This window comes from Physeter macrocephalus, chromosome 19 (genome assembly GCF_002837175.3).
Source record: "Physeter macrocephalus isolate SW-GA chromosome 19, ASM283717v5, whole genome shotgun sequence".
Classification (NCBI taxonomy): Eukaryota; Metazoa; Chordata; class Mammalia; order Artiodactyla; family Physeteridae; genus Physeter; species Physeter macrocephalus.
The window spans coordinates 25,212,841-25,237,322 of record NC_041232.1 but is presented as its reverse complement, the minus strand read 5'-3'; the positions used below and the strand labels follow the sequence as shown (position 1 = coordinate 25,237,322).

The 24,482-nt window shown below is 54.8% G+C and overlaps 1 protein-coding gene and 1 non-coding gene across 2 annotated transcripts in view; both read right to left on the bottom strand.

Moving 5' to 3' along the window:
- Window positions 1-24,482, bottom strand: part of EP400 (E1A binding protein p400) — a 101,078-nt gene that overhangs the window by 35,340 nt on the left and 41,256 nt on the right. Inside the window, exons 19-32 of the mRNA XM_028480370.2 lie at window positions 23,794-23,930; window positions 22,343-22,512; window positions 21,872-22,046; window positions 21,632-21,768; window positions 18,681-18,867; window positions 16,250-16,416; window positions 14,617-14,783; window positions 13,524-13,766; window positions 11,472-11,636; window positions 10,006-10,161; window positions 8,150-8,244; window positions 7,373-7,644; window positions 1,720-1,922; window positions 1,463-1,632 (exon numbers count right to left, since the gene is read on the bottom strand). Coding sequence (XP_028336171.1) covers window positions 1,463-1,632; window positions 1,720-1,922; window positions 7,373-7,644; window positions 8,150-8,244; window positions 10,006-10,161; window positions 11,472-11,636; window positions 13,524-13,766; window positions 14,617-14,783; window positions 16,250-16,416; window positions 18,681-18,867; window positions 21,632-21,768; window positions 21,872-22,046; window positions 22,343-22,512; window positions 23,794-23,930 — 2,444 coding nt within the window. The remainder of the gene's footprint in view (window positions 1-1,462; window positions 1,633-1,719; window positions 1,923-7,372; window positions 7,645-8,149; window positions 8,245-10,005; window positions 10,162-11,471; window positions 11,637-13,523; window positions 13,767-14,616; window positions 14,784-16,249; window positions 16,417-18,680; window positions 18,868-21,631; window positions 21,769-21,871; window positions 22,047-22,342; window positions 22,513-23,793; window positions 23,931-24,482) is intronic.
- Window positions 255-382, bottom strand: LOC112064153 (small nucleolar RNA SNORA49). Its single transcript, XR_002891399.1, has one exon. It is a non-coding gene; the product is annotated as a small nucleolar RNA SNORA49 (small nucleolar RNA).

Here is a 24,482-nt window from a genome sequence, read left to right as displayed (position 1 = left end):
GACCGGGGCGCGAACCCGGCTCCCCTGCGTCGGCAGGCGGACGCGCAACCGCTGCGCCACCAGGGAAGCCCCTGGTTTGTGTTTCTTTGGACGCGAGGTCCGTGTTCCAGTAACACCGGACCTTAGCATTTTATTCTGGCTCTTCCAGGCATGTGCGGCACCTCTCGCTTACTGGTTGCCGACGCCTCTACCCTGTTTAAGCGTCGCCAGTCAGCAGGTACAGAAAGGAAAGTGTCCAACCCCACCCGACCTGTGCTGTCAGCTCCACGAGTGGGCCCCACAGGACAGCAGTCTCCCTGGGGAGGGATGCGTGCTTGTTCATGTACCCTCCGGCAATGCCAGGCGCTTTACAGCAAAAGCCCCTGGAGTAAGGCCGAGGGAGCAGCGGCCTCCTCACTCCCGCAGGGCGGCCAGCTGAAATGGCCTCATTCCCACGACTTCTCTCCTGCGATGACTTCAGCGCCCAAACAGACCTTAGCAGGTGTGACCTGCCTTCTTCCTTCAAGAAATTCTCTATATAATTTGTTACATCACCCCGGACAGAACTTGTTACTAAGACTGTGGTGTACTTCCTTCCAGGCCTTCTCAGCATGGGGAGGTCTGCCTGTGCTGGACGGCGTGAAGTGGGTAATGCGATATACAGGCCAGCAGCTTGTCTGCACTCGGGAATGCTTTGCCTTCATACTAAAACCTGTTCTGAAACGCCACCGAAGATGGCTTCCTAGTTCACGCTGTGGGACACTCGGGACAGGGCCAAGCCCTGTGGCGCGCAGACCCCTACTGACCCATTCTCCTGCTCCTGGACTGGGACTTCGCTCCCAACGGGGGCTTATCACAGACATTTCCAACATCAACAACTGTGCATATGCATCTCTGAGTGCTGCTGAAGGAGAGAGCCCTAGATGCAGAATTAGCAGGTCAGGTGCATACCCTTTCTCAGGCTCACAAGCCACACCGTCAGCTCGCCTTCTAGAAAGCTGTGCTAATTTGCGCCCCACCAGCAGCGCACGAGAAAGCTGCCCTCACTGTGCCTGATGGAATCAAGCTACCCTTAGCTAACCTGACAGGTAAAGAACGGGCATGTTATTTTAACCTGTAATTCTTTAACTGTAGATCAGTCTGGAGAAACTTCCCTGTTTTCATGTGGCTGCCTCCCGAAGGACACCCATCTCCTCCTTGTAAGGACTGCAGGTCACCAATTTTGATTCTGAGACGTCTAGCTGACTGCATTTCCCAAATAACAGGACTTATGAAAAAACATCAAAGGATGGAGCTAAAGTCCAAAGACATTAAGAAGTTCTTCCCCTTGTTTAGAAAGCATGACAACACTGAGTTCGCACAGCTCTGAGAAACTAGGTTAGAAACTGGCGATCAAAGTTAACCCAACTGAGTCATAAACGATAACAAAAGATTAACCCAACTGAGTCATAAACGATAACAGAAGAAATGATTTCTTTCCTACCTGCCGTTGTTCACTGTTGGCGTTTTCGTCAATTCTTATATAGGTGAGATAATGGAAGTTCAAGAACATTTCTAAAATGTCTAACATGAGAACCATCTGCGATAAAATCAGCACTCGACGTCCTTCAGATTTCAACTTCTGAAGTAAGATAGCTAACGCTTCCAGCTTTCCTATGAAATGAGTAACATCAAGAGCATCTCATAATCCAAAGCGAGTAAATCCGACACAGCCAGCAGTACAGACGGGATGCCTCGTACCTGAGTCAAACTGGACCAGCCTCAGCTCGGGAAACCGCAGTGAGCGCAGAGCTGTCACCCGCTGCAGCTGCTGGGCAAAGGGCGCCGTGTGCTCCCGCAGGCAATGTCTGAAGAGCCTCATCTTGTGGCTGTAGCGCGAGGGCGGCCTCGCCACCCACAAGCACGGGGGCGCGGCCACCACCGGCGGGATCGCGCACACCACCCTGAGAAGCAGAAAGCATGCGTCACAGGTGGCGCTGCACCCGGGGCGTCTCCACAGAGCGGCCCCTCTGTCTCAGGCAGCGAAGGCTCGAGAAGGAAGAGGGCAGAGCCACCTGGCGGTCGGGAGTCACCAGAGCAGCCAGAGTGCCTAGCTCCAGTCACCGGGCTGCCGGGCCACACGATCACAGCGAGCACAGGGGCGGGTCCCGACCAGTCCCAGCCAGTGAGGGCTGCCCAGATCAGGACGAACAGCAACAGCGCAGGGCACCCCCAGGGCAGAGGCAGCCTGCCGCCTTCAGATGGGAATTCCGGAACGCAGGCACTCTGTCTCCTGGACGGCCCGTGGGAGGATGGGAGCCCTGAAGCTGCCACGGCCACTGCGCCACCAGGAAGGGAGCCAGACTCGGGAGGAGGGGCCCGCAGACAGCAGCACCATGACGACTCGGATGAGCCATTACAGCCAACCTGACGCCCACCTCCCAACCTGCAGACACCACCTGCTGCAGAAAAGCCCTCGTGCTGGGACTCAGCACAAGCTGGGCTTGCACGATGACTTGCTACCAACTGCATGCAAACTACAAAACCACTTATGACCAAAGCTCTGATCAATGAAATCAAAGAAGCACTAGATAAATGGAGAAGTATTCCAGTTCATGGACAGGAAGATCCAATGCTGTCAAGATGTCAGTTCTTCCCGACTTGATCCAGACATTCAATGCAATCCCAGCCAGCTATTCTGTAGATACCAACAGATTGAACCTAAAGTTTATATGGAGAAGCAACTGCCCAGAAGAGCCAACATAACACTGAATAAGAAAAAGTTGGAGGACTGGCACTACCTGACCTCAAGACTTACCAGAAAGCTACAGTAATCAACAGCATGGCACTGGCAAAAGAACAAACAAACAGATCAATGGGACAGAACAGAAAGCCCAGAAAGATTCTCATAAATACGGTCAATTGACCTTTGGCAAAGGAACAAAGGTAACACAAGGGAGCAAAGACAGTCTTTTCAATGAACAGTGCTAGAAGGCTTCCCCGGTGGCGCAGTGGTTAAGAATCCGCCTGCCAATGCAAGGGACACAGGTTTGAGCCCTGGTCTGGGAAGATCCCACATGCTGCGGAGCAACTAAGCCCGTGTGCCACAACTACTGAGCCTGCACTCTAGAGCCTGTGAGCCACAACTACTGAGCCCACGTGCCACAACTACTGAAGCCCACGCACCTAGAGCCCGTGCTCCACAACAGGAGAAGCCACTGCAATGAGAAGCCTGAGCACCGCAATGAGGAGTACAGCCCCTGCTCGCTGCAACTAGAGAAAGCCTGTGCGCAGCAACGAAGACCCAACGCAGCCAAAAATTTAAAAAGTAAATAAAATAAACTTATTTTTAAGAAAACAAAGAACAAATAGTGCTAGAACTGGACATCCACGTGCAAAAAAACGAATCTAAAAAGAACAACCAGACACTATGTCTTCCTAATGGCAGTACACAGTAACACCTATTCTTCAAAAAAAACCAAAAACCAAAAAATAAAAAACCCACAAAATAACAAATAAACCTGAAGCTGATCAAGCCTCTGGATCTAACGAACAGTTTACAGACAATACAGGGAACAAAGCAGCACGTTAAATTACACCTTGAGGGATCAATCAGCAAATCCAGACTGTGGGAAATTCTACAGGGCAAACCACCAGGTTTTCTCAACAAATAAATTACAAGAAAAAAACGGAGAAATAGAAATAGAACCTACAGATTAAAAGATACATAAGAGATACGAATTGATGGCTGTATATCTACCTCATTGTGACTCTGGTTTGAGATATTAAAAAAAAACTTATGAAATAATCAGAGATGTGAATACTGGATAGACATTTGATGATATCACAGAACATCTGCTCTGCGAAAGACAGTCAGGAGAGTGAAAAGACAGTCCACAGGGGCTTCCCTGGTGGCGCAGTGGTTGAGGATCCACCTGCCGATGCAGGGGACATGGGTTCGTGCCCCGGTCCGGGAAGATCCCACATGCCGCAGAGCGGCTGGGCCCGTGAGCCATGGCCGCTGAGCCTGCGCGTCTGGAGCCTGCGCTCCGCAATGGGAGAGGCCACAACAGTGAGAGGCCCGCGTACTGAAAAAAAAAAAAAAAAAAAAAAAAAAGACAGTCCACAGACTAGAAGAAAATATTTGCCAAAAACATAACTACTAAAGAACTGTTACCCAAGGACTTCCCTGGTGGTGCAGTGGTTAAGAATCTGCCTGTCAATGCACGGGACGCGGGTTCAAGCTCTGGTCCGGGAAGATCCCACAAGCCGCAGAGCAACTAAGCCCGCGCGCCACGACTACTGAGCCCGCGCTCTAGAGCCCACAAGCCACAACTACTGAGCCCGCGCTCAGTAGAGCCTGTGCACCACAACTACTGAGCCTGTGCTCTAGAGCCCATGAGCCACAACTAATGAGCCCGCGTGCCACAACTACTGAAGCCTGCGCGCCTAGAGCCCGTGCTCCACAACAAGAGAAGCCACCACAATGAGAAGCCCACGCACTGCAACAAAGAGTAGCCCCCGCTCGCCGCAATGAGAGAAAGCCCATGCGCGCAACGAAGACCCGATGCAGCCAAAATAAATAAATAAATAATTATTATTTTTTTAAAAAAAGAACCGTTATCCAAAATACACAAAGAACTCTTAAAATGTAACAATAAGAAAACAAACAACCTGTTCTAAAAAATGGGCCAAAGACCTTAAGAGACATGTTACCAAAGGTATACAGATGACAAATAAGGATATGAAAAGATATGAGAGAAAGCCCATGCGCGCAACGAAGACCCGATGCAGCCAAAATAAATAAATAAATAATTATTATTTTTTTAAAAAAAGAACCGTTATCCAAAATACACAAAGAACTCTTAAAATGTAACAATAAGAAAACAAACAACCTGTTTTAAAAAATGGGCCAAAGACCTTGAGACATGTTACCAAAGGTATACAGATGACAAATAAGGATATGAAAAGATGCTCAACATACATATCATCAGGGAAATGCAAATTAAAACAATGAGACACCACTACACATCTATTAAAACAGCCAAAGTCCAGACCATTGACAACAGCAATTGCTGGTGAGGGTGTGGAGCAACAGGAACTCTCATCACTGCTGGTGGGAAAATGCAACATGGTGCAGCCACTCTGGAAGACAGTTTGGCAGTTTCTAACAAAACTAAACATTCTCTTACGGTATGATTTGGTAATCACGCTCCTTGGTATTCACCCAAATGAATTAAAAACCATGTCCACACAAAAACCCACACATGGATGTTTACAGCAGCTTTATTCATTATTGCCAAATCTTAGAAGCAACCATGTTGTCCTTCAGTAGGTGAACGTTTTTAAACAAACTGTGGTGCTTCCAGACAATGGAATATTATTCAGGGCTAAAAAGAAATGAGCTATCGAGCCATGAAGAGACAAGGAGAAACCTTAAGTGCACATTCCTACGTGAAAGAAGCCATCTGAAAAGGCTGCCTACTCTATGTTCCAACTATCTGACATTCTGGAAAAGCAAAACTATGGAGCCAGTGAAAAGGTAAGTGGCTGCCAGGGTTTCGGGGCAGGGCCGCCGGGAGAGGGATGAACAGGCAGAGTGCAGCGGGCTTTCAGGGCAGTGAAACTACTCTGTATGATCCTCTAATGGCGGGTGCGTGTCATTATACACTTGTGTGAGCCCACAGCACACCCGAGGCCAAAAGCAAACCCCCCTGTGCACCGTGGACCCTGGGCGCTGATGATGAATCACTGGAGGCGCGTGGGCTGTAACGAGCGCTACTGACGGTGGGGGCAGCTGGGGGAAGGCGGGAACCCTGCGCGCCTTCCCCTCGATTTTGCTGTGAACCCGAGACTGCTCTAACAAACAGCCTGTGTCTTAAAAAGTCATCTGTAACGTCAGAGGAAAAGGAGGAAAAAAAGACAAGTCAGCGTCCGAAGCAAGACAAGTGCACGGAGGGCGGCAACCTCCCTACACAGAGAACGCAGGAGGCCTCTCCCAGTTCGGTCGTTTCCATTATTGCTGTTCCTGACCTGAGAGGCCTAAAGAGGACACACCCTGAAAGCTGAGCCAGGACAAACGACACAGAAAGGAGAGAAAATACCCTCAGGCTGAACCTAAAAATCAGGCCAAAGCAGTGAATGAAGCTGCGAGCAGGGCCTGACACTCTACGTGGGGCAAAGAGAGACCAGGACCCGGGTCTGGCGGGGGAGGGGGTGATACGGCCGGTGGGCCCCAACAGCTTCTGGGCTTCTGTTTCTCTCTCTCTCTCTTTTCTTGGCCTTCCTGAGCGGCATGCAAAACTTCCCGGACCATGGATCGAACCCACGTCCCCTGCGGCGGAAGCGTGGAATCTTAATCCCTGGACTCTTAAACCCATGTTTCTCATCATGCAACGGTAAATCATTCCTGTGCTTTCTTAATAAAATATTGTTATTGGGCTTCCCTGGTGGCGCGGTGGTTAAGAACCCACCTGCCAATGCTAAGGGACACGGGTTCGAGCCCTGGTCCGGGAAGATCTCACATGCCGCGGAACAACTAAGGGGAACAACTAAGATCTCACATGCCGCGGAACAACAACACTGCCGCAACTACTGAGCCTGTGCTCTGGAGCACGCGAGCCACAACTACTGAAGCGTGCACGCCTGGAGCCCATGGTCCACAACAAGAGAAGCCACCGCACCGAGAAGCCTGCACACCAAAATAAATGAGAAGCCAAAAATAAATAAATTAATTAATTAAAAAATAATAATAATAATTTTTTTTTCTCTCTTTTTTTTGGCTGCATTGGGTCTTCGTCGCTGCACGCGGGCTTTCTCTAGTTGCAGCGAGCGGGGGCTACTCTTTACTGCCGTGCACAGGCTTCTCACTGCGGTGGCTTCTCTTGTTGCAGAGCACGGGCTCTAGGCGCGCGGGTTTCAGTAGTTGTGGCACGCGGGCTCAGTAGTTGTGGCTCGTGGGCTCTAGAGCACAGGCTCAGTAGCTCCGCGGCATGTGGGATCTTCCCGGACCAGGGCCCGAACCCGTGTCCCCTGCATCGGCAGGCGGATTCTCAACCACTGCCCCGCCAGGGCAGTCCCTAAAATATTACTTTAAAAGAGCAAAATGGAGAAGGCGGTCTACAACACAATGGTCTGGCCCCCAGCCCCGAATGAGCGTGGTGCTGTGCTCTGCACACAGGCCCAGGCCCGTGGGGTACAGAACTGACGCGCAGGGAGGGGCACACAGGCTCCCGGAGGGTGGAGAGGCCATCTGGTGCCAAAGCTGAAGGCTCTGAAACAGATTCTGGACAGACTCCAAGGGACAACCCGGGGAGAAACTTACAGGAATGAGATGAGCGTCCGCAGAACAACAAAAGCTGCTTGGGTGCGACACAGTGACCGAGCAAAGAACGCTTACGGCACGCTACCTTACCTGTCCATGACGTCCTGGAGGGATTCCTGACGTTGAGTCAGCGTCAAAATCAGGTCCCTGGGACTTGTCGAGGGTGACGTGTACCGGCTCGCGGGCCCAGCCCCCTTCCCATGACCTCCGTCAGGAGCCCCGAGCCAAGGCACCTGCCCTCTGCCGGGCAGGGAAAAAACCCCCAACAGGTCTCTGCCGTAGATGGGGGTGCGAGAGCAGCGCCGTTCGTTGACAAAATAAATCTGGTCCAGCCGCTCTTTCAAAAGTCTGGTCTTTTCCTCCTTCATCAAAAACAGGGAGGAAAATGGTTACTGAGAAACAGCACGGCCAGTTCCCGGCCTCACCAAGCCCACGGGTCCCTCACGCACGGTGACCAGCCGCAGAGCACGCTTAGACGTGTGGGGCCTGGCTCCACGGGAAACAGTGACAGAAAAGAGAGCGGAGCAAATGGGCGCCGTTTTCTCTGCCAACATGTAAAGTATTTCTTGAGACACAGTGAGCGTTTCTAATGCCTGGGAGACCAGTAGAAGAATACAAAAAAATGTGAAAGGGGATTTTTGTAATCCTGAAGCCTGGTTTCATTTCTTTTAGTAGGAAAAGTGTCTTTAAGATCAAAATTCTCTAATTTAGAGAGACAGTGTGTTTTTAGCAGCAAATAAATTGATGCCACCTCGCAGAAGCGGTTAAGTATCACAACCCTCCCGGGTGACAAGCAGGTGCTGAGAACGACTTCCGTGCATGCAGTGGTGGCGCTGGCACCGTGTGCTGGGGTCTGCTGCCCCGTACCTGGGTCGGCCCGGCGACGGGAGAGGCTGGCTTGGAGGCCACTCCAGGTTCTCCTGCGGCCAGGGGACTGACTGCCACTCGGCCGGGCACACCCACTACAAAGGCAAAAACGAAGGGTTGGCACACACCACTGCCGGCCACGCTCTCCGGAACATCGTCAGCTTTCACCAGCACGCTTCTGGAGCGGGCCAACCGTTCACACCCACCAGTGAACTGCTCCCGCTCTCTGGCCAGGGTCTGAGCTGAGCGCCGCCATCTGCCTCCTTCCTTTGGCAGCGCCCGCCGTGACCTCAGACCCACGGTCACTCCCGTCACTGCGCCAAGCGCAGCCACGCAGGCCCAGCGCGCCGCTGCCCTTGGCACCTTGGCAGCGCTGACCTGTGCGCACGGGACAGAGGGATGCCTGGGCCCCACGCGGCCTGCTCCCGTCAGCCACGCCACACTGCCCGTCTGACAGAGGATCCTCCGCAGGGGCCTGCGCAAGAGGCGGCTGAGGACTGTGAGAAGGGGCCACTGGCGGGGAGCGACAGGGAAGGGTCGAGGTGACTAGAACCCAGCGGCCGGACTGGTGTCAGGTCAGGAACCTGGGGCCTGCAGAGTAGGACTGAGCTGGTCCCAGGAAGCAGGGAGAAAGCCTGAAGAACAGACCAACCGAGTAGAGCTGCACGGCCTGGCTGGGAGGCAGAGCGGCCGCCAGGCGATGATGCCAGCCTCACGGCCCCTCCAGCACCCACCCACTGACAGAGCCCAGTGGGGACGGGGTGCAGAGGCCCCGCCCCAGAGGCACTACAAACCACCCAGGGCCCGGGGCTGGGCAGTGACCAGGGATTCCACTCGGGAGAGGTCCCTGCCGCTTGCATACATCGACCCGACCCAAGTGCCCGTGCCCGATGTTTGCAGCGTGGGTGTGTCTGGAGAGCAGGGGACCCTGGCGGGAAGCAGGCTGCAGAACAGACAAGGAGGAGCACTGGCCGCAGACGGGCCCAGGTCCAAACCTGCTCCATCACCTGTCCAAGAACTTCTAGCACGTTCCCTGAATGTATCTGTAACATTAACAAGCAAACTTTCTCATGATTCCAAGTTTCTCGTCAGAGAAAAACCAAATCAAACATCTAAAGGCTGAGTGAGGGTGGCTATGTTCGACCAGTACCTTTGGGAGCAAAAGAGAAAGAAAAGACACCAAGCTGACACGGGCCATCTATGGAGATCAGAAGCGGCCACAACCGGGAGTACAGGTTCTGAGGCATCACAGAAGTCCTCCGCGCTCCCCACTCGCCTCAGAAGCAAAGAAAGTCAGAAAGAAGTTTCAGGGCTTCCCTGGTGGCGCAGTGGTTAAGAATCCGCCTGCCAGTGCAGGGGACACGGGTTCGAGCCCTGGCCCGGGAAGATCCCATATGCCGCGGAGAAACTAAGCCCGCACGCCACAGCTACTGAAGCCCACGTGCCTAGAGCCCGTGCTCTGCAGAAAGAGGAGCCACCGCAACGAGAAGCCCACGCACCACAACAAAGATAAATAAATAAATTTATAGAAAGGAAAGAAACAAAGGAAGAAAGGAAGGAAGAATGGAAAGAAAAGAAGGAAGAAAGGAAAGAAAGGAAGGAAGAAAGGGAAGAAAGGAAGGAAGAAGGGAGGAAAGAAAGAGAAAGGGGAAGGAAGGAAGGAAGGAAGAAGGGAAAGAAAGGAAGGAAGAAGGGAGAGAAGGAAGGAGGAAGGAAGGGAGGGAGGGAGGGAGGAAGGGAGGGAGGGAGGGAGGGAGGGAGGAAGGGAGGAAGGGAGGAAGGGAGGAAGGGAGGAAGGGAGGAAGGGAGGAAGGAAGTTTCAAAACCAAGTCTCCTTCCGGCTCACAGCACTCTACCTGGCGGGGTCATGGGCGCGGGGCTTGGGCCGCCGGCCGGGGGCTTGCTTCCCAGGGCGTTCAGGGCCCCCGCCTGAGACACTGTCTGCATCACCACGGGGCCTGGAGGTCGCAGGTAGGACTGCCCGGGCGCAGACACAATCTGGAGGACGCTGCCTGCAATCACACGAGCAGGGGGGTCAGTCACGAGCCGAGTGTGCCTTCAACCCCCAGGCTACACCCACTTCCTAAGGTACAGAAACAAGGCAATAAACCGAAAATCCAAAATCAAATTTCCTCCAATGAGGCAATGCCAAGTTCAGTTACTTGGAGAAAAATGAAACTATTTCATTCACAATGAATGAAAACGCTGAGGATCAAAGTCACTTGGCGTAATGTCAAGAAAAAGCTCCTCTACTCCTTGCGATGCCTGACTGATTTCCGGTAACACAGCGAGTACCCGCTCAGCATCTGTCACATCTGCTCGAGGCCTAAGCCAGTCACGGGTTGGAAGGTCCCAGCTCCCAGATCACATACTGGGTGCCTGCCAACCAGACAAGCTGGATGAAGAAATACCAAAACACTCGTCTTTTTTTAGCCCAAATGCTGGGGCTCTGTAGCCACTGTTCCAGGAGCCTGCCATTTTCAACCCCTCTGCGATATTAAGTCTCCTGGCATCTTTTACTCAGGAATCGTCCTCTACAAAAACTAGAGTTCACCAGAAATTTTAAGAGATGACCTCGCCCCTTTGGTCAAAAAACCAGAGAAATATGGAACAAAACCAAACGAACCCGTTTCTCTGCTGCGGGTTTCCTGGGGGCCTCTGCTCTGCTGAGGTGCGTGCCCCCAGCATCCACACAGAGTACCCCAGACCTGGCTGACAACTGAACCTTCCGCCCCGACGACAGCCGTGAACGACGACGCGTCGGGGAAGGCTGCCTGGGGAGGTGGCCAGATCCCCCCTCTGGGTCCTACCCTCCAGCTGAGTCACTGAGGGTTAACATGAACTAAACTGCATCCCCCCCGTTTCCTCCGAGAAGCAGTCACTACACGGACACACTGCTCTCAGCCAAAGGCTTGGGAGGGCTTTGGTCTGGAAGCTTTAAAATCGGTACATAAAAGAAAATAACTTCTCCTACATAAGTTGCTAGACATCTGGCATTTTTAGGACAATTTACCTCACAATGAAATCTGAAAGGAGTACATTTTTCTATTTTGATTTTTAAAACAGGGAACTTTATTCAAAGGGCAGATTTTATTTAAAAACGACTATCCTTTATTTAACAAGTGTGTCAAGGGCCAGGCCACCAGGTGATTTACCCGTTATCTCCCAAGTCCTCTGAACACCAACGAGGTGAGACTCATTAAGGCCATTTACAGGTGAAGCACCTGTGCTTAAGGGGGCCAAAGTCACAGCTGCAGGGGGGAGCGGCCGGGACGCCCCGGGTTAAAGCCTTTGTGGGTCACCGCCCGTCAGCGAACCCTACCTTGGAGCTGCAGGGGCTGGCCGGCTGTCAGCTGCCGCAGCTGGCTATGTGACAAAGTGAACTTGTTGCCCTGGAACTGAAGCGTCACGGGGCTCTCCGGCTGGGCGACTCGGCTCGGCGGGCCCGCGAGGGAAGCCAGCTGGGCTATTTTGACCACCTCCCCACCTGCAGAGACGCAGAGGAGACGAGAACGAAAACTCTTGGGAAGAGTTTTCTACTGCTATACTAACGATCACTTGTCACAGAGAATGACCGTCTGTAGCAAACTGAAGTGTCACAGAAACATTTATTAAGTACTGCTTTCTAACACTTTCAGAAAATATTTTAATAGAAAAGAAAAAACAATTAAAATTAACACCAGATTTTAATGGTTAACTTCATCATAACTGGTAGAAATTTTAGAGTATCAGATATTAATATAATTAACCAAGCCCTTAAAGAACATTTTGCTTTTCTTTCCAGGCGATAAAAAAGTAGCAAACATCAGAAGTAGCGGAAATGTATTGGTCATACACTTTGAAACTCTCATATCAACCTCTTAACTTCAAAATCCTTTCAGAATGTGAGAAAGTACATGTCCAATTTAGCTCACAGAGATAAACAAGATTTTATCACTACAGATATAAACTAGAGAACTAGCTTCAATTATACCCATAACCTTTTCAAAATGTGGGAATGTATTTAAGTACATAAATACATCACACTTTATGATACAGTGTTTCACACTAATTTGAACTAGATCGTAGAATTCAGTCTGTAATTTTAACTGTGAAAAAATGGAAGATTTAACACTGCTTAAAGCATTTTTTTTTAAAAAAAAACAGAACTCAGATGGAGTCATATGCACCTAACTCAAAAAGGTACCACCTTCAAACTGTAACTGAATAATAGCTTTAAAGGCTTCTTTTTTTTTTTTTTTTTAAAACCCAATGGTTGATATTCGAGTCTAAATGTTCCTGCCATGAAAATTCAGGCCAGAATTAGTAGTGATGCTATAAAGAGGATAGTTAGCAAAAGACGAGGAAAACATCCAAGGATATCTTGCCCGCAAAAACCATAAACAAGGAAGGGAAAATGGAAAAAGAGACGCAGAGATCTGTGCACAGAACTACGACTCTCCCATGAGCCCTCCTCAGTCCAGAAGTGGAAGCGTGAAAGGCGGCCTGGCCCTGCGCCCCCCAAGCACGACTCCTGGGTACACCCCCAGGACTCCTACCCCTGTCCCAAAAGAAAGAAGAACCGATATGCATGCAAGGGCTCTCCTCCCCTGGGCAATGAACCAGGATAAGTGCTTTGCATTTGCTGGCACAGAAGACAGAGGCTCATCAGAAGAGAAAACTAGCCTGAACCAGGTGTCTCCTCGTGACGCTACTTCTCTCTCTCTCCTGTCTCTCTAGAAAGGCCTCAACACAACTTATGCCAACAGATGAAGTGCTCCAGCTGGCATCTGAGAAATGGTGTAGCCCAGGACAGTTTCCATCAGGGTACTTCCAACAGCAGGATGGACAGAGGTAGTACCCTAATCGCGCTGGTCACAATAAAAAAGTTCTATTTTAAAAATGTTAAGAAGGTTGCGATGTTTCAGTGAGTTATTACAAAATGTCTCACTTGAGCAACAGTCATTCCAGACTTAAATCTGGTAAATAAGCAAGAGACTAAAAGGAAGTCGAACCCTAGTTCACAAGGCTTTCGTTGTATTGCCCTTTGCTCTCCGAGGGGCCCCGGAGGCTGACGGGACAAACCCGCGGCTCACTAAGGAGAAGTGCCGTCCTCGGCCACCCCGGCAGAGCACGAGCACGGGAGAGAAGCAAAGCTGACGGATGGGGTCAGAAGGAAGGACAGAGAAAGGACAAGACCCTGGACTCCGGCCCTGAGCGGAGCCCTCCCTCTGTAGATTTAGGGCTGGAAAGGACAGCGTGGCGAAAGGCAGCACCGGACACGGGGTCGGGGAGACAAAGGGAGTGGACAGCAAGGCTCTTCACACACCGCTCGTGTGAACGCAATGTCTTTGTGCAAAGAGGTGGCAGACCCAGGAGAGGCGAAGCCACTTACTAGGCAGGCGCGCCTGGGCCTGCGAGGTGAGCACCAGCCCCTGAGGCAGCGCGCTCTGCCCGGCCGGGTGCGAGGGGGCCTGGGCCTGGGGCTGGGGCGGGCCCGGGGTGGAGGCCGGGGCAGTGGTTTGAGCCCGCAGTTTCACAGGATGGCCTGGGCTAGGTGCTGTGCTGAAGGTCGAGGCGGGCTGGTGTCTCGGAGCACCGGTGGAGGCCTGAGAGGTCTGAAACGGGGTTGCTGGCGCTGCAATCGATAAGGTTGGTTTGTGCAAAGCTGTTAGAGGTTCTTCAGAAAATGCAGTATTAAACCCGAATTTTAAAGAAATAAAACACACATTACTTGATACCGCCTCTCAAAGGAGACGCCCTCCCTAAAAAGGGGGGTGGGTGGTCTACAGGATGAGAGAAATCTAATTTTTTATCCGTCGTTAACTATTGGTATTTTCACTTCGAGTCTACCAGTCCACGACACGGTGCATTTCTGGAGTAAACCGGAGCGTCACAAGCCGGCCCCTTCGGGCGTGTCCGTGAGAACCACATCTTAACCACGCACGGAGGTCAGGCAGCGCTGGCGTCCCCAGCTGCACGAAGAGCTCTTGCAACAAGCAGCTCTGGCATTTATGAAGATCTCAGAAAAACACAGGGGACTTGACATTGAGGACCCCGTGGATTAGGGTTAGAAGACAATTTTTATTACCTTTTCTGCCATTTAACCCTATCCTTCTTCAAGTAACAATCAGGTTACACTGAAGCAGTGGCACAGAACACAAAAGCAGACTTCCTCAGAAGTTTCGTAAATGACTCCAACATGCGTTTCCCGACATAAAAGAGAACATTTCTGCCGAGCTACATCTTCACCATCACATCAACAGTAACTCGACTAAGAAGGGGATATCTTGTACAGTTCAAAGACATAAAAAGAAGCTTACAACTCCCGTGAGAACTACACATGGTCTCCTGAGCAGAGCCAGAGTGGACGGGCCCACTCCTGCTCAGAGGGGTGGTCACACGTCCCCATGGGGCCAGGGAAGCACGAGGAACTTCTTCCACAAAAACCCTCTGTGGTGCCGAGCACACCCCCACGAGAGGCATACCTTTTGCATCCGGATTTGCAGAGAACGTGGCAATGGGCGGCCGTCCTCGAACGTGGCCCTGCGGCGTGGCAGTGGCTGTGGGCGTGGCCGTCCGGGGCGGGTGTGTGCTGGGGAAAGCCACGGTGCGGCCCTCGGGCTTCTGGCCGTACTGCACGGGCTGAAACAACCTGGACGCCCGAGCGCGGGCAGGAAGACACGAGCACTGCTGAGACGCGGCAGGCACGGCCTCCTGGATGAGCCCCGGGGATACAGGGCTGCCCCGCGGGCAGTGGGGTTCCCACACCCCGGGTGCAGTTTAAAGAGGGGAGGGGGGATTTCTAAATGCTGTGCTAAGAAGCAGCGCTCACCAGGGACCCTGAGGGAGGTGCTCAGTACCCCAAAATGGTACATCTACCCCAACGCTTGGGTGATGCAGGCGTGAATGTGATTAAGTTCCCATGAACGTGGACTAGAAAAACCGCATCTAACACATAAAAGTCCATTCTACTACTCTTTTGAATAAGAGTAAAGTGGGGTGGAAAGTCAACTCGCACAACTAGGTAACAAGGCAGTACAGGAAATGGAGAGAAACAGCAGAAATGGTAAAGGCACTCCACAGGCACCAGTGGGTAAAACCGTGAAGGGGGAGCCACACCATGGCTGCTTTGTCCGATTTTATCACAAGCAACATGCTCCTCCTATTTCTTTCACCTGGAAAACCATGACGGCAGGACTTCCATATCGAAACCCCTGTGCAATGCGCAGCCAGCAGAAAGCCACTACACGAGGCTGGGCCAGCCCCAAGAGGACCGCGGCTTCATGGCCCTGGCCATGTGTTTAACCGAGGGCTGCAGGCTCCTGTGAGCGTGGGCCAGGCCGCTGAGGCGAGGGTGGTCGGGTCCAAGTTGCCAGGGAGGTCACACAGAGCAAAGGCAACAGGAATGGGCTGCCATCTGCAGAGCTGGCCCGTTTCTCTCTGAAACACCTGTGTGCTTTCTCTCTGTTTTCAGCTGGAGCACAGAGTTGTGCACAGATCTGGCTCCACGGGTGCAGCCTATCTCGAATAGCGTGTTTCGAGTTCGTCCATCTACACGCACTGCTCCTCCAGTCTCGTGGCACCTGCATCATGTCCCTGGAGGCCCCTGATGCTGCAGTCAGCGGTGGAGCCTCTGCCAGACCTCAGGGTCCCAACCCCGCCCCCCCGCAGTGCCGCCCCCCCCCCCCGCCCTCCTGCTCTGATGGCTGCCACCACACCCGCACCAGGTCAGAGGCAGCCTGACCACCCCGCCCGTGACCACCTCCCCACACGCAGCCCTCCCAAAGCCCAACACTTCTTCAAGATGATGAGAAGAGCCTCTCCTGCGCCCTGCGCACCCCTGCTGTTTATCCCAGGATCCAAGGACATCTGGGCAATTTCCAGGAGAAGCAGAGAGCCAAATTAGATGATTAGCATTTTTTTTCAGGCTGTAGCCCCAGTTCTTGTGTGGAGCTCCAACCCGGTGGTCCCAGGTCTGCCCGAGAGGCTGCGGGGCCAGGGTCCCTTTCAGCAGGGGGAAGAGGGGATGCCACCCAGACCCCACGACACACAGCCGGCCAGGACCCAGCCAGAGCCGGCCGGTGAGCAGGAAGTGACGCTCCACACCACACTACACACCTGCTGGGCTTCAGTCTGATGGCCGCTGGCCTGCCCGATGGTGGCGGCGCGGTGAACAGCTCCTCGAAGAGTTTCCGTGTCACCTTCTTCTTAGCCAGCAGTTCTGCCTCGTGGCGAGTCATTTTATTTTCTAAGCCAATAAGATCAAATATAGAAAGGTCGGTTTCCTAAGGAGAAAAAGAAAACAATTTTGCTACAGGAGGCAGGAAAAAAACAACTGACTAGGAATCCAGGTCGATTCCAAACCGGGAAGGCCAGGCCCCGAGCAGCCGTCTTGCTGAGAGGCACCCGCCGGACCTCGGTGTGCTCAGCTCCCCAACTTAAAGGTGGGGGTGATGGCACGTGGTCATCCCGAGTGGTAGTGGGAAAGGAGAGGGTGGCACTTAAGAGACAGACTAGACTCAGCAGAGAGGGACGAGCCTGAAGAACGCCCGTCTAAACGGATGGAGATGCTCGGCCTCGTTGGGGAGGCTGAGGGAGAGACCCTAGCGCGCTGGCGCAGGTGCAGCAGGAGTGTGGCCCGTCGCTATGTCCAGAGCCCTGGGGACGTTCACTCCACCTGTGCTTCTCTCGGACGTTCTCACTCCCACCAGGATGGCGGGAATCAAAGAGGATGGACAGCAGGTGTGGGCAAGGATGTGGGGACGTGAATGCCCCCAGCCCCTCACACCCTGGTGGGGATGGGAAACCTGGCAGCCACCACGCAAGGCAGTTGATCAAAAGGTTAAACATGGACTCAACACGTGACCCTGCAACTCCTCGCCCATCAGACATGTGCCCAAGAGGAGCCCCACAAGAAGGGAGCCCCACGCCCACACAAAACTAGCACATGAATGTGCACTCACAGTGGCCCAAAAGTGGAAACCACCCAAGTGCCCATCAGCTCGCGGGCGGATGAACATACTGCGATCCATCCAGACAACGGAGGAAGGAGATTCTGACACAGGCTGCAACGTGGATGAACTCTGAAAATATTATGCTCAAGTGAAGTGAGCCATTGATGTGAAATACCTGGACCTGGCGAATCCACAGAGACAGATGCAGGTAAGTGGCTGCCAGGGCTGGGAAGGGGAGGGGAATGGGGATGACAGTGCGCGTGGATTTTCTCTTCGGGGTAATGAAATGTTCTAGCATTAGTGGTGATGGTTGCACAACTCTGTGAATATACTCAAACCCACAAACCGTACGCTTCAGAACAGTGAGTTTTACGATAATGAACTACCTCGATAAGACTGTTTTTAAAATGAAAACAGAACATAAAAACTACTATCCGTGAAACACCTCCCCGCCCCACCGGTATCCTGAGGCAGCCTGCTTCTGATGCGTCTTTATCCCCCACGGCTCAATTTTTCTTTAACTCAACGAAAAACTCATCCCTACGTTATGCGTGGTAACCCTAAGAGTGGACGTACGTATCCGTGTAACTGATTCACTTTGTTGTACACCTGAAAGTAATACTATAAATCAACTACGCTCCAATAAAAGAGTAGTAGACGTGGTGGTAGGAATCACATTCATCACATAACTCACCACATACTGCTTACCAACCAGGCCCTTCCTCGGACCATCACGTACATTAACCGACCGACTCCTCACGACTTGCCCGTGTGGTGAGAAAACCGAGGCAGACTGACCAGCCGAGGCCACACTCCTCAAGGGGCAGAGCTGGGACGTGAGCCCCTGCGATCTGGCCCAAGGGTCCCTGTCCTGTCCACACCCCGAACCTGCACAAGCCTATCGAAGCCACAGAGCTGGTTCCTGTTTCTCCGCATGTGTGAGACCTCGGTCCCTGGTCCTCTGGGGTGGAGACAGCCAAGGGGAACTCGGGCACCAGGCTGCCAGCGGCCGGCTGGTCTGGGCCAGCTCTCGGCCTCCTGCGTGGAAGCCAGAGCAGGAACGGCTGCCCCTGAGGGCTCGGCCCCACCCTGCTGAGAGCCACTTGTGCTCAGAACCACCCAACCTAACCCAATCTCTTTTGTTTTAAAGATCTTGGTTTTGGAAAAACTTTCCAAAATTACCCCAAAATTCAAACACAGGAAAGTATAGAACTCTACTTTTTTGGTCAAAAAATAACCGAGTTTCTACTAACATTTTAACAGAAAGGCCCCCGCAGGCCTCAGACTGCGCGCGCCCGTGAGGACACCCCTGCGGTCCCGCAGTTCCGAGCTCTGCTCTCCTCCACACGCTCTGCCATTTCTCAGGGGCCAACGGCCAGGCAAGGAAAACCCTCCCTGCTCCTTCACACTGTGGGCTCACCCCTCGGGGCCCATTCCAAGCGGTTTCTAGGTCGAGGGGAAGGCCCATCACGCCGCAACTTGATGTTGCCCAGCGTCTGGCGATGGCGAAATGCAGGACGCAAGTTAGCGGAGACCGACGTTCCAGAAGCACCCAGAAGAGACCTCAGGCAGAGCCGCCGGCACCCTCTCCGTACCTTCCAGAAGTCTCGGTCAAGCGCCTTCAGGATGAGCGAGGCCGAGCGGCACTGCAGCGGCCCTGCCGTGTAGGAGGACTCCGGGAGCCGGGGCGCCACCAGCGCGGGGTGGTTGCAGATCCGCTGCAGCCGCAGGAGGATGCTCAGCACGTCCACAAAGCGCCCGCTCTTCAGAGCTTCCTGCGTCCTGCGCGTGGGGAGAGACACAAGCGCTGCTGTGGCTGCAAGCAGGTGCCGGCCGGGCTCCACAGACATGCAGTCGGCGCGCCCTCCCCAGACCTGGCTCGCACGGCAATGACATCCAGACCCACCTCCGTGCGGTGAGGGTTCTCAGACTTGCTCACTACGCCCCCGCCCCCCCCCCGGTGACACGGGACGGGCGGCCCGAGAGCCAGGGCGCGCGGCAGACGCGAGCAGCCCTCCTCGCCTCCCGCCGGCAGGGACGACGCCATTCTCCACGGCAGCCTTGACGAGCGAGCGCCGGCAGGCAGTGGCGGGGTGAGAACACCCGGCCTGGGGGAGAAGACCCTCGAGGGGCAGGGCTGAGAGCGACTGGACGGGGTGGTCCGGCGAAGGAGGAGACCCGCAGGCCTGACGCCGCGCCGGCGCCACGGGGGCCACGGTGCGGGGGCTGCATGGAGGCCAGCTGAGACCTCCAGGCTGGGGGCCCCCAAGGGCAGCCGCAGAGCACAGCGCGCCCAGCGGGCGGGGCGGGCAGGGACTCGGGAGCAGAGTGGGGGCAGAGGGGGAGGAGAGGGGACGGGGGGACGGGAGGACGGCCCGGCCGGTGGAGCACCAGCGTCCTGAGACAGGGAAGCCTAGTGGAGAGCCACGTCTGGGGAAGCCGGTCCCACACACATGGGATCTGCGGTGCCTGGGGGACAGCTCAAGCCGCCGCAGGAGGACGCGGTCAGCCCGGCGGCCCAGGGAGCTCCCACCAGGACAGAGCGCGTGGGCACAGGGGCGGAGCAGGGTGGGGCCGGGGACGTGGATGGCGCACAGGCGGCGCCAGAGAGCAGAAGGGGAGAGGGGAGGGTGGCCGTTCAGAGGCCAGTGATATGTGTCTGGATGAGACGGGAGAGAAAACACGAGAGACCAAGAAAACTGCGAATGGAGGCTCCCGAGGGGCTGGGCTCAGAACCCGCTGGAAGGACCGTAACAGAAACCAGGAGGAGGTGGCGCCACCACAGGCGGGTCCACAAGGGCGGGTCTGCAGGGCTCTCCGGGAAGGCGGTAGAAACGTATGACACGGGCGCCACGCAGAGGGCAGGTAGGCGCTGACCGGGAGCGATGCTCAGAGCCCACCCGAGGACCCCGAGACCATCGCGTCAACATGCACCGAGGCGCGCGGGGCACGCCCGGGAGCCGCCGTGGGGTCACCGCAGGCCTGCTCACAGCCCCCCTTGACTTGACCAACAGGCCCGAGAGAAAGAGGTGCAGGGACCTGAAGACGGGGAATCTCCCCGCCGCTCCATCGGGACCCTGCGGCACGGGACAACCTAGGCTCTGCTGGCCCAGTGGCTCCCGGACGCAGAGGCCTCTCCTACGGGCACACGGAGAGCATCCCACACTCGACGAGCGGGACCGAGGTCGTCACTGCCAAGCGCAACCCAAGCGACGTCCCACGGCACGCCACTGAAGAGCAACAGGGCAGGCGTCCCGAGGACGCCGGGGCTCTGTCTGGGTGAAGGGATGCCCTGGCCGCACAAGCCCGCGCCTGCTGGCCCAGGACCCGCCCTCTGCGCACGCCGCGATTCTCTCCGGATCAGCACGGGCTGAGACAGCTGACCGCCGGCAGGCGCCAGCTGTGCTGCGGGCTGTCTGCTCCCGCCGTGTCCAGGAAGCAGGATCTGTCACTGCACGTGTTGTCAGGGGTGGGGTCTCCACAGCTCCTATGCCTGACTGAGATGGTCAACGGCCTGCCGCAGCACGACGCTGGTTGCCAAGGACTGGCTATTTACACTCCATCCTAAAGCTGTCTAAGAAGAAGCCTACGACACAAGCAGGCATTAACAGCAAAACCCTCTCCTGCACGCTTGCTGCCGCGGACGCCATTCGGACCACGTTACACACTTAAGCACACAACGCTCGCGACCAGGCCCAGAGCATCTGCCCGCGTGCTACGTACGGCTGTGCCAGGCGACCCAGCTCCCAGGGCAGGGCCACCGCCCCACCACCGGCCTCCAGAGCCTCGGGGCCCCAGCCGGCACCTGTGCCCAGGCCCACACCCTCGCCCTCCACGTCCCGCCCACGAGGAGCAGGCAGGCGAGCCAGGTGAGCAGCCCGCCCGTCACCTGGCACAGAAACGTGGGAGCTTGCTGTGGAGTGCCGAGCCCCCGCTCGGGCTGCCAAGGATGAGCTTGTGGGGGAAACTGGTGAGCTCTGCACAGAGGGCTGTAGTACTGAGTGCAAGTACGTGTAAAATCTTCGAAACTTTAATCCCACGGGCTTATTTTTGGTATTTTTTAATGTAAACTCAGGAACACAGAGTACATGACAAAAAGAGCCGAACAGGTCACGGGAAGGATCATGGACAGGACGGGGCCCCACCCTTCTAGGGTCCATACGGAGGTGCCCGCGGCCACCCGGTGTGGCCCTGCAGCGCCACCTGCGCCTGACCACACGGCACGTGGGCCTCGGTCCCACGTCCGACACGTGGCTGTGAACGGACGAGCCACCCAATCAGCACGGCCTCCTGTGTGAACCTCCAGAGCAGTGCAGCACCGAGCGGCACGCGACGCTGTGCTCCTCCTGGGCCGGCTCTGGGCACAGCCTCTGACGGGACCGGGGAGGGGCAGCCTGCCAGCCTGAGAGGAGCGGAGCCACCAGGGCCGGGCGCGAGCATGGCCTCCAGCAGCAGAGGCCCACCCCCGAGGAGGAGCCTTCTGGAAGGCCAGAGGGGCCCGCTCTTCCCCAGGAAGGTGGCCAGGAGTGCGCAGCCCTGAACTCACCCCGGCTGCAGGATGACATCCTCGTACAAGGCCTTCTGTCGATTGGAGAGGCGGCACTTCAGGACGTGCTCATATTTCTTCGTTAGCTGCTTCTCCACATCTCTCTTAGTTCTCCGCAAAATAAAGGGCTGTGTCACCTGAAAAAAGAAAGCTCTCCTTTTCTAAAACGAAGTCGTGACACGTCCACGCCAAGCCGGGGGCGCTGTTCAAGCAGGGAGCCGCAGCGGCAGAGCCGCATACCCGGTGCAGCCGGATGACCACTTTGTGGTAGTAGTCCTGATTCTCCTCGCTGGGGGCTTTCAGGGGGAAGCGCAGGTAGGGCCTGGAGATGCCCGGGATGAGGAAGTGCACCATGGTCCACAGCTCCAAGAAGGTGTTGTGCAGGGGGGCGTCGATGAGGAGCAGTCGCTGCTGGCTGAACACACAACGGGAGACGACACCTGAAACGGCAAGCTGGGCGCGGCGCCTTTCTCTGGGGATACTCAAGGAAAGGGACGACGAGCCTATGGAGCTCACACGCGCACGTGCGCGCGGGCGCGCCTCGCGGACCGGACCGAATCGGATGAGCGCCTTCAGCGAGGGGAGCCCCTGGAGCTGAAAGGCCGCTGGGCTTCGCAGCTCCCCGATGGTCCCTCCGAGGACCTTTGCCCAGTAGCGCCGCCCAGCGCACGGCGGGGGGCGGGGGGGGGGGCGCGGGGGGGCGGGGCCGACCTGTGCAGGGCGAACACGGCCTCCCAGTGCCTCTCGGCCATGCCCTTCACGCGCTGCATCTCGTCGATGACCAGGCACCTCCAGCGCACCCGCGTGAACGACGCGTAGCCCTTGAAGAGCTGCTTGTAGGACGTGACGCACACGTTGAAGCGGTTGGGCTCTGTCCACCCCTGCGGCACAGAAGACAGGCCTCGCTGTCGGCACAGGAACACGTGGCCTGGAGAGGACTTCCGCACGCGCTCACCACCCACCTAACCTGCCCCACCGCCATCACCCCTCCTTTTCCCTGGTAACCTGCTCTCTCACCACACAGAAAACAGCTGCTTACGTTTTTATGACCTTTTTCTTTAGGAGGCTAAGCACTTGTGCGGACAAATTCAGAAACTGCTTTGGAGGCATTAACAATCACTTTTGGAAAACAGATCAGCACACAGTATCCAGAAGTGGGGCTCGCTTTCATGGTATATCATCTTAGTGATGGAACACGTATTCAGATGACAGGAAATGTGAATATCTATGTTGCAGCTGACTACATTCCAAGCTATTAAATAGCAAATTAGGGGCTTCCCTGGTGGCGCAGTGGTTGAGAGTCCGCCTGCTGATGCAGGGGACGCGGGTTCGTGCCCCGGTCCGGGAAGATCCCACGTGCCGCGGAGCGGCTGGGCCCGTGAGCCATGGCCGCTGAGCCTTGCCGCCGAGCGGCTGGGCCCGTGAGCCGTGGCCGCTGAGCCTGCGCGTCCGGAGCCTGTGCTCCGCAACGGGAGAGGCCGCAACAGTGCGAGGCCTGCATACCACACACACACACAAAAAAGCAAATTAATAACCAGAGAGTAAAAAAAAAAAAAGAGAGAAAAAAGAAAAGACCCCTCAAAGTACTCACTTTTTAAGTAAATATTACTCAACACAGTAGAGTCTAATCATAAGCCAAAATTTTCTCTCTGATGAAAAATTGTGATCTGTAACGTACTTTTACTTAGAATCTGGTACTAGAAACTACTGGGCAGAAAATAGAAAAATAAGAGTCCCAATTTGTTTCAGAAGCGCATCTGTTTGTCACCAATATTCCTAATAAACACATCTGTGGGAATTATTTTACAGATTTGTAATTCAGAACTCAGGATGCATCACAATTTCTTGTTTCTGCCTGTGATAACCAACAGGTCTACAGTTTAAAAGGATGACAGCACCTCCAGAGACCATCTGAGCTCTGGGGGAAGTTCCCTCGCTTCCTGGGAGGTGAACACAAGCCCTGCATGGAATGGCCGGTTTCCTGAGCATAGTCTATGCTTCAAGGGGGCTCTGAGCCCAGACAGCTAGAAGGTCTCGTATCTCACAAACGAGTGACTGACAGTAATTACACTAACAAGCATGTGCTGACACTTTGAAATGTGTCTTCTATAGAAATTAAGATGTTTTCTGTTTAGTTCTATTTCAAGTTTAAACTAACATACCTGTCTCTTTGCCTTGAGCTCTCTATGGCTGCCAACATACAAGAGCGTTTTGAGCCCTGGACACCAGCGCTTCAGTTCGAGCTCCCACTTGAGTATGTTACAGCTCCTCACAACGACAAGATGAGGGCCCCAGTTGCCTACACAGGAGACATACAAGTGCCCTCTGTAACAAAAACCATCTGTCCAGGGCAGGTGCCCGGCGCTGTGCCCAGTCAGCAGGTGTGCATGAGGCCAGGGCGCGACTAGAGCAGACATCACTGGGACGCGGGGGTGTCCCCGCCCGCCCTACAGAGCAGCCGCCACCATCAGGACGGGCCGCTCCCCTGCTCCCAGGGCCACGGCAGGACGCACTCAACAAAGAGGAGCTGAATAAGTGAGTAGCCAGTGAAATGAAAATATATTCAAACATGACCCCCCCTGGGCTTCCCTGGTGGCGCAGTGGTTGAGAGTCCGCCTGCCGATGCAGGGGACGCGGGTTCGAGCCCTGGTCTGGGAGGACCCCACATGCCGCAGAGAAACTAAGCCCATGAGCCACGGCTGCCGGGTCTGTGCTCTAGAGCCCGCGAGCCACAGCTACTGAAGCCTGCACGCCTGGAGCCCATGCTCTGCAACGAGAGAGGCCACCGCAATGAGAGGCCCACGCACTGCGGTGAGGAGTGGCCCCCACTCACCGCAACTAGAGAAAAGCC